The sequence below is a fragment of the Colobus angolensis genome, unplaced genomic scaffold (assembly GCF_000951035.1).
Source record: "Colobus angolensis palliatus isolate OR3802 unplaced genomic scaffold, Cang.pa_1.0 Scaffold204, whole genome shotgun sequence".
Lineage (NCBI taxonomy): Eukaryota > Metazoa > Chordata > Mammalia > Primates > Cercopithecidae > Colobus > Colobus angolensis.
In genome coordinates, this window is record NW_012115200.1 from 4,542,509 (window position 1) to 4,551,832 (window position 9,324).

The 9,324-nt window shown below is 58.9% G+C and overlaps 2 protein-coding genes across 3 annotated transcripts in view; both read right to left on the reverse strand.

Annotated features, from left to right (window-relative positions):
• ADAM8 (ADAM metallopeptidase domain 8) overlaps positions 1–560 on the reverse strand; it is a 14,339-nt gene extending 13,779 nt beyond the window's left edge. Inside the window, exon 1 of the mRNA XM_011941990.1 lies at positions 523–560. Within this exon, the coding sequence (XP_011797380.1) occupies positions 523–560 (38 nt within the window). The remainder of the gene's footprint in view (positions 1–522) is intronic.
• A 2,110-nt stretch (positions 561–2,670) lies between these two features.
• Positions 2,671–9,324, reverse strand: part of TUBGCP2 (tubulin, gamma complex associated protein 2) — a 22,238-nt gene continuing 15,584 nt past the window's right edge. For both annotated transcript variants that reach the window (XM_011941978.1, XM_011941977.1), the window contains 7 exons: positions 8,092–8,264; positions 7,725–7,853; positions 6,620–6,740; positions 5,890–6,033; positions 4,865–4,984; positions 3,872–4,035; positions 2,671–2,944 (listed from right to left, as the gene is read on the reverse strand). In XM_011941978.1, coding sequence (XP_011797368.1) covers positions 2,809–2,944; positions 3,872–4,035; positions 4,865–4,984; positions 5,890–6,033; positions 6,620–6,740; positions 7,725–7,853; positions 8,092–8,264 — 987 coding nt within the window. In that variant the 3' untranslated portion in view covers positions 2,671–2,808. The remainder of the gene's footprint in view (positions 2,945–3,871; positions 4,036–4,864; positions 4,985–5,889; positions 6,034–6,619; positions 6,741–7,724; positions 7,854–8,091; positions 8,265–9,324) is intronic.

A 9,324-nucleotide genomic window follows, 5' to 3' on the forward strand; every position in this document is an offset into this window, starting at 1 on the left:
CGGCTTCCCCCTCCCCCAACAATCCAACAACCTCCCTTGCACAGGTGAAGAAACTGAGGCACAGCCTGTCCCAAGTCCGGCCAGCACCCCGAGAGGCGGCCTGAGAGGCGGACCCGGCGGCTGGAAGGAGGTGGTGCCAGAGAGATCCTGGAGGGGAAGGGACCTGTGAGGGCCGCCTGGCGGTTTCAGGAGAGGGGGGCTCTGACTTCCTGGGGGAACAGAAAGCCCCAGGCAGGGGCAACTCATGGCTTTGTGTGCATAGGGTCAGCCCTGTGGGAAGCTCTGCTCCCCGCAAGCCTGCACCCCCTCCACCAGGCTGAGGCCTCACTGGAGTGGGACAGGCACGGGCTGGAGTGGGATAGGCGTGGACCCAATGGGCCCCCAGGTGTCCAAGTGCAGAAGGGGAGCCCCAGGTGGGGGTCCCAGCCCAGGTGATGTCAGGTGCAGGGGCCGCCCCCAGCCTAAGATCCCCAGACAGCAGCTGATGCTGGCCGACGTGGACCAAAGCCCGCAGCAGCCCACGGTGGTCTGGATCCCGCTTCAGGCCTGCGGCCAAGCATGCTTGCCCTTGGTAGCCACATTCCCCATGGTGGGCTCAGCTTCAGGCTGAGTGCAGGTTCAGGCTGACACCATGGCTCCCCAGACAGACCACCCCGGACCCCTCCCTCGGACTTTCACAGCCAGGCCTCCCTCCTTGGGTGGGAACAGTGGTAGTGGCAGGAATGGCAGCTCGGCCGACCACACGGGGTGCTGCTTGACCCATCATACTGGGGGAGAGCCTCAGGGCCTCCCTGGGGAGAGGCAGGGCAGGGCCAGCAAGGGGCTGGGAGGGAGTCCTGCCTGGAGAGAGGGCCCCAGGGCAGGGCGAGTCAGGGACCTGCACGGGCCTAGGGCAGAGGACAGAGGTCAAGGGGCAGTGGCAAGAGGCCAGGGCCTTGGACGTTATCCTGGGAAGACAGGGAACCCTGAGGATCTAAGCTGGCCTGAGTGATGCTGTCACATTTTGTCTCAAAGCCATTCTTACCCCAGTGTGAATGGCATGAAAAGCAAGAAAGCAGCGGCTGGCACTGGGCTGCAGGTGACTTCTGCTGCCTGGGGGTGTGTCTGCTTGCCTGTGTGGCACAAGACGAGGCCCCCCAGGCTGCCGGGAATGTCATGAGGCTCCCAGGTAGGGCTGGGGATGCTGGCCTGTGCCTGGGCTCATGCAGGCGACCCTGCATTATAGAACAATGCCCAGCCAGCAATCACACTTCCCTTCCTTGACCCCATGGTGCAAGTCACTCAACAGCAAAAGTGCAAAGGCGGCACGCTACTCACATCAGAGGCACAGCAAGGCCCCTGCCGATGCTGAGCTCCCAGGGATTTATTCTTAAAAACACAGCTCGGGCCAGAATGGGCTCCTCCCACGCGGAGGAAATCCCACCCAATCCCACAGAACATAGCTCCCTCATCTCCAGCAGGCGCTGGGGGGTCTGGGAGCCTGAACTCCACAGCCCTGGATGTTTCCCTCCTCTCCTCCTGTCACCACCTGCAAACCCCACTTCTCAAGGGCCAGGGTTTTCCAGAGCCCAGGAGACAAGACCAGGGGTTTCTGGGCCTTGCGGCCAGGCAGGAAAGCTAGCAGGATCCTCTGCAACACTAAGACTGTGACAACTCGGGTTGCTGATAAATGTGTTTACTCACAGGCCAGACCTGCACAGGCTGCAGAGGAGAGGAAGCAGTTTGTGGCTAGAGAGTTGGACACCCCCACACCCCCGCTCTGTGGTGTTCTCAGTGAGGCCGCCCCGGGCAAGAGCTGCCCACACCCTTGTTCCCCACAGGAAACTGTTCTAGCTATGGTTCCTCCCAACCTCGCCTCCAGGGCCCTTCCTCGCTGCCCAAGGGGGCCGAGGTGCCGAGAGCTGAATGGTGACAATACACATGCAGGTCGGCAGGAAGGGGCAGCTTGGCCAGAATGTAGCCAGAGCAGACCAACCTGGCCAGGGCAGCCCTGAGGCTCCCAGGGCCCTGTCACACCGGGGATGGCTGTGCTGCCCACTGTAGCCCTGGAGAAGGTGGGAAGACAGAGGGCAGACGACTGCCCGAGGGGGACTGGGTAGGGTGTCAATCTGCTGAGTAACTTCTACGTGACAAGGCAGCACCGGATAGGGTGGGGCAGGGGAGCCAGCCAGCAGCAGAGCCTGCCCCGTGGCCACTCTTCAGTGGGTACGTCCCATGGAGGGGGAGGTGTGGGCTCCCAGGTGCCTGAGGGTCCTGTCTGTGGCCTCCTGCCCCAGACCAGTTGGAGCAGCAGCAGGAGGAGGGGCGTGGAGGTGGGTGAGTCCTCAGCAGAAGGAACGGGGCTGCCTCTGGGGCTGAAGCAAACCCAATGCCTGGTGGGTTTCGGGGATTCCCTGGCCATTTCCAGAGGCTCTTCCCGGTTCCGACCAACCTCAGGGAGCCCGGCCCCAGCTCTCCTGGAAGGATGTGGACACCAGGCCTGGATCTCACCCCGCATGCATCTTTGCTTGCTTCTTGCTTAAACACCATGAATTTCCACTTTGAGACCAAAAACACCCAAAAAGGTGACAGTGTAATTTTAAAAAGCAAACAGACTAGCAAATCCAGGGAGACACCCACCCTGTCTGGGCAGCTTCTATAAAATGAAACCCAACGCCTTGAGAAACAAAATGAGGTAAGTCCATCATTCCTGCTTTATATTTGAACTGCAAAGACAGAGAACACGGAGCATTCTGACTTGAAAATTCTGGACCCATTTGCACCAGTCGCTGCTGACCCCACACCCTTCCTTCCTGTCGCAGCCAAGGCTCACTGTGCGGTGACTGCGACCCTGGGTGCAGGAGCCGGGGGCCCTCGCGGGACAGCCACTTGGGGGGCAGCCTTCTGGCTCCTCTCTGCAGACAGGCGCTCCAAGCGCTCCGTGTAGAAGCCGTTGAAGTCAAGCCTGTGAGGAAGGACAGTGGAGCTGGGGCGCACACCCCTTCTGCGGGTGCATGCTGGGCAGCCCTGCTCCTACCACGGGGAAAGGTTCGGCTACAGAGACCATAGGAGGCCCCACAGGGGCGAGGGTGAGGCACCTCACTAATGTTTCCACAGAAAGGTCTTCTGTCCTGTGTAGTCCTGGTCAAAGGCACAAACACAGGTTTCTTCTCTCCTGGCCCCAGAAAGCTGGGGCTCCCGTCACCTCAGCAGGGCCTGGCAATGGGGCCTGAGGTGTCAGGGGCTTCGAGAACCAAGGAGCAGTGCTCAAGGCAGGGTAGCCTCAGAAACCCCTGCTCAGGAAATCAGGACGTTTGTTGGGGGCACAGGGCACAGTGTGGTCCAAAAGCACAAATAGGCACTTTCCCAAGGACAGCCCCCACCCAAGGACAGCACCCCCAAGGATAGCACCCTCCAACTCCCGGTCAGCACCTCTTCCGGGCTGGCAGCTCGGCCACCTTTCCCCTCCCTGCCCCCCGAGGGCTGGGCCCCTTTCCCCAGGCTAGGTGTTCAGTGCAGCATGAGGGAAGCTGACCCAGGCCTGACCAGCCCCACAGGACACACAGCAGCAGGGTGCCAACGGGGCAGCCCAGCTGCACAGAATGTCACACCCCAGGGAGAGCCGGGCTAGTCTGACTTCAGGGAGTGGCACATGACCAGCACTAGCACCAGGACACAGACCTGCCCCACCTTCTGAAGGAGGCTACACCAGGTGGACCAGGGGAAGGTGCAGGGGAGATGGAGCCTGGATGCAGGGGCACGTGCCGAGCTGGGGCAGGCGCTGGGCCGGGGCAAGCGTTGGGGTGGGGGAGGCGCTGGGCCGGGGGAGGCGCTGGGCCGAGGCAGGCGCTGGACTGGAGCAGGCTCTGGGCCGGGGCAGGCGCCCACCCACCTGGAGATGACGCTGGCCATGCCGTGCTCACAGTCACTGGTGCTGTAGATGCTCAGCCGAGCCAGGAGGTCCAGCAGGTGAGCTGAGAAGTTCTTGTCAAACTTGTTGATGGTGGCCTCGAAGCCGGACACCAGCTGCGCAGCGTCTGCGTGCTCGGCCAGGTGCTGGAAAGAAAATCGGGGCACGTGAGCCATGCCCACCCCCACCGTGGGCCTTCCTGGCTCCACGCTGTTCCCAGCAGGCCGATGTCCTTTCCCTTCCTCTTTTCTTAAATAGAAAACATGGCTTCCACAATGTTTTCAGGGGATTGAAGGTAAAAAGGAGATCAAAAAACGTTCCTGAAAACCCGGCACTCAGAGAAACACTTCAGGCCTCGCGGGATGAGGTGGTCAAGGATCAGACCACACAAGGCTGTGACTCGAGCTCTCCTTTGGGGTCAGATCCACAAGCAAAGCACAAGCTTTCCCAGCAGCTTCTCAGCAAGGTCGGGGCGCCTCTCAGTGTCCCTCACTTCCGGCCCCCACAGGACCCCAAACCCAACTCCTCTCTGCAGCTCCACTCCAGCGTGTGAACATGGGACTACCCACTCCCCCCATGCCACTCCAGAGCCGGTGCCACAGGGCCATGCCTCCGAGGACATGCGGCCTGTCCGTGCCTGCTGAGAGCCTGACGGTTCTAACTCAGGATCGGTGCTCAGCAGGGACAGCGGCTGTGGCTCCTGTCCTCACCAGGGTGCCCTGCACAGTGCTTGCTCTGAAGATCTCTGGGGGCGCCCTTGAGTCCGACTGGCTGAAATGGGAACCAGCGAGCTGAGAAGGCTGTGAGAGAGGCTCTTGTGCTTGTGCTTGGAAGCAAATTTTAAGTCTTTTCTTCAATCCAAGGGGAGACGGAAAAAAAGGGGGGGAGGTTTGTTCTCTCTGTGTCAGGATGCTCAGGCTGCTGCCCCAGGTGGGAGGAAGCGTCTCTCTCTGGCCAACCCTGGAGGCCACGCACCTTCCTGGTGAGCTCCTTCCGGGCCCGCTCCTCGGCCCCTGTGGGCAGCCCCGGGACGGTGCCTTGCTCCAGCATCTGCCCGCCCAGCTCGCTGTCTAATTTCATGCTCTGTGTGAATTTCTAGGGGGTGGAGAGTCGCAAGGAAATGCTTCTGTTAGTTACAACCACAACGCTTTGCAGAAAAAACAAGTCCTGCAGGTACATCACCCGCCGCATCTCTGTTGTAGCCTGCGGCTGCAGGAACACACGAGCGTCCCCGCGGCTGCAGGAACACACGAGCGTCCCCGCGGCTGCAGGAACACAGAGCGTCCCCGCGGCTGCAGGAACACACAAGCGTCCCCGCGGCTGCAGGAACATACAAGCGTCCCCGCGGCTACAGGAACACAGAGCGTCCCCGCGGCTGCAGGGGCAATGACTTCAGCTGTGCTGACAGAATTCCACGGTCTGCTCCCGCATCTGCCTTCACAGAGACCAACTAACGTTCCTAAGAGCAGTGTTTTTTGTTTCCCTATTTGGGACCCCGAGATGGCTCTCACATGTCAGCAATAGCTCATAGCGCCCGTGCCCTCCCCCGGACCCTCCCCGTGGCACTGCCTGGACAGCCTGATCCCCAGACCCCTGGAGCCCTAGCGTGGCCCCAGGCGCCCCTTCTGCCGCTAGACGCTCAGGTTCTGCACCATCGCCACTGGGCAGCTGCTTGTGACTAGTGCCCGCAGGTCCTTAACGGAACCAAATAACTCAAGTGCTGAGGAAAAGAGCGCACAAGCGCCATGAACAAAGGCCCCAGACAGAGACCAGCACCACGGAGGCCGAAGGATGGTTCGGAGGAACACAGCCCTGCTCACGCTGCCAGGGCAGGGGCTCCAGGAGGGAACCACCCGGCCAGGAAGACCAGGAGTTCTGGAAACACTCAGATCCCAGCGGCTCCTCCACCCACACAAGGGCAGGAAAAGGTGAGCAGGCTGCGTGCGGCCGCGGCTGGGATACGGTCTGCCCACCCAGCGGTGCCGCCCGTGCCCACGCACCTGCATGCAGTTGGTGAACATGACGCACACAGACATGAGCTTGGAAAAGACCTTCAGCAGCTCGGGGTTGGTGAGCATGCAGTCCTTCAGGCAGGTGTCCAGGAAGCCCGTGTGGTGGCCAAGGACGTCGTCAATGTTGGAAGCCTTTGGGGAACAGACCAAGACCCTTCTCAGAAAGACGTGGCCCACAGACGGGCTTCGCGTGTGCACGTGCTCCGTGCGGGCTTTGCGCATTCCTGTTTACGCATTTCCACCTCTTAAATGGGCCTTGGGCTTTTAGGGGAAAACTTCCCAATACCACTAAAAAAATAATGGGCACGCCCCGAAGGGGTTTCAGTTCTTAAGGCAGAAGACAGGAAGTGAGGCTGCGGCTGCTTCTAGAATTTGGTAATAACAGATTCTGCCTTCAGGCCCCTCAGCCTCAGAGGCGCAATGTGGAAGGGATGACCCTGGGGGCAATGACGGCTCAGAGTCCCCAGATGATGGCAGGCAGCAAGGGGTCCCCTGTGTGGCCAGCAATGATGCTGGTGCAGCTCCGCCCCAGGGGGAACCCCTGCCTCTCCCCTCCCCCTGCCTCTCCTGCCCTCCCCCTGCCTCTCCCCTCCCCTGCCTCTCCCCTCCCCCTGCCTCTACCCTCCCCTGCCTCTCCTGCCCTCCCTGTCTCCCTCACATTAATTATGTGAAAGGAAACTGGCTTTCAATTGTCATGATCTATGGAGCTAAACCTCACAGATTTCAGGTTTTTCTCCAGGATGTGCCAGGTCGGTTCCATCACTTCGAACATCATGTAGTACTGAATATTCTGGACGAAGTTGAGCATTCGCTGCCGCAAAGTGAAAGCCCCGGCAAACCTGAGTGACACGGAGGACGGAGGACAGCCATGGAGGACGTGGCCCCGACGGCACCCAGTGGACGTGGCTGTTTCCTCTGCAAAACAGGTGCCCCTCCCAGTCCATCAGACATGGCCGCTGCTCCTGTGTCTGCCCAGCACAAGCTGTCACCGTCTACCAACCTGTGCCCTGCAGGGACACCCCCAGCCAGCCGGACAGTGGAGACTGGGATGTGGGCTCCTTGGTGGATGGACTCCTTGGAGCCCCAGGAGCCCACACCAGGAAGATGCCACACAGCAGATGCACATTTGTGCTTCATGATTGAGATGACTTCTTTTTCATCTAATTTTTCTTTTTGAGAGACAGGGTCTTGCTGTCGCCCAGGCTGCAGTGCAGTGGCTGGATCTTGGCTCACTGCAGCCTTGACTTCCTGGGCTCAAGCAATCCTCCCACCTCAGCCTCCTGAGTCGCCGGAACTACAGGCATTGCCGGCTCATTAAAACAATTTTCTTTTTTTTTTTAAGAGATGAGCTCTCATTACATTGTCCAGGCTGGTCTCGAACTCGTGGGCTCAAGCAATCCTCCCACCCTGGCTTCCCAAAGTGCTGACATTACAGGCAGGAGCCACCGCACCCGACTGGACAAATTCTTAAGCAGCTCTTCCATCGACCCCTTTTTTCAACACCCTAGAGCCACAGACCAGCAGCAAAGCACCTCTGGTTCCAGCAAGATGTGACTGTCGGCTCTCGGGAGGAGCTTATGTCCTGCACACTGACCTGGGCAGTCTCCATGCCCGTGCAGTCACCACAAGGCTCCAGACAGGGCTAAGCGACAGAGCCAGCATCCCCTGCGGGGTGGACGGCAGCGCCGCGCAGCCCCAAGACAGGAAAATGAAGCATTATGGATCTAAAGCTACAAACGTGCGCTTCCAGATGACGTTTCCAGAAGCCTAGAAAGCAGAGCTGTCTACCAGGAGGGCACACAGGGGATAGAGGAGGAACGCACCACTGGGCGGAGTGCAGCGAGTGCTGCTTGGCGGTTTTGTTGCTGATCCAGACGCTGCAGAGCTGCCGCTCCACGTGCTTGCAGTAGAACATGTGCCTGAAGAGCATCTGGTAGCGAGTGAGGGCTTTCCTGCAAGACAGGCAGTGGCACCTCAGGCAGGTCCGTGACAGGCGGCGTCGGGGACATGGTGTCTGTGCTCCAGTCTGCACGGTGGCCCCCGGACAGCCCGTGAATCCCCCGGGCACTGAAGGCCGGGGAGAGCCGCCTTGGGTCCTCTGTGGGACGAGGTGGCCACTGGGTGGCACAGTTCTCGCTTCTGCCAAACCTGAATGAAGACCTAGCAAGTGCCCGAGTGGCCAACCCGCACCTGTTGATGATGAGTGAAAGGGGCCACTTGACGATGTAGTCGAAAGAGAAGGCCTCCAGGCCGCTCAGCGTCAGCTCTGTGGGGTCGGCGTGGGCCATCGCCTTCTCCTGCTTGGTCTCGATGGCCAGAACACGCAAGAGCTGAGTGATGAGGTCATGGGGCATCAGGTCGATCTTGGAGGGAAGGAAATGAAACAAACCATCCAGTTTTAAGGAAAAGACGCGAAGTCCCATCCCAACACCATCCACGCTCACAGACCCAGCGCTGACATGAGGTTCCCTGCATTCCAACTCTAAACATCAGAGGCTTTTCGAAAACCCAAACGTCTACTGATAAATCAAATTCAAAACTGAACCACTTCCTATCAAAACAAAACAAGAAAAATTCAGATGAAGTACTCTGTAAATACGCACTGCTGTGTGGATGGTGTAAGGGGAAAAACGCTCGGGACGGTGAAAGAAAGGTGATTCCTTAGGACGGAAACCTTTGTACACGATAAGCACCAGGCCCAGGTTGAAAAATAAAGCATATTTGATGAGGGATATACTAGTTATTATAGGCAACTAATACTGTCCTCACATTAATCATTCAAGTATTTACTAAGTTCCAACTACCTGACAGAGTTCCTAGAAAACCATCACACAACGACAGGACAGAAAATGAAGGGTAGAGGATAAAGCAAGAGGAAACAAGCAGCAGACGAAATCGCCGACCGTCAGGAACGCAGAAATGAACCCGTGATGTCACTTCTCCATGGAGCAGACAAGACGGGGGCTTTCGCAGGTGTGCAGACAGCAGCCCCCAGCTGTGTGGCCCAGCGTCCTGAGACTGAAGTCCAGCAAGGTCAGCCTAGTTGTACAAGGGCCATATATTTTGACCCAACAATTTCACTACCAGGAATTTTTCCGACGAAAACATTCCTGCTCCTAACAAGAGACCCCAAAATATCTGAAGCAAGAATAGAACGACAAGGAGAAAAGCAGTTCTTCAGTGACAGGGAGACTCGGTGCCCTACTTCTAATCATGGAGAGAACCACCCGACAGATCAGTGAGGAAAGACAGGGACTCAGGACCCCAACAGCAGCCGAAGGCATGTCCTCCTCCCGCGTACACTGAACCGAGGGCACGTCCTTCTCCCGCACGCACGGAACCGAGGGCGCGTTCTCCTCCCGCGTACACAGAACCGAGGGTGCGACCTCCCCAGCACACGGAACACTCTCCAGGACGGATGTG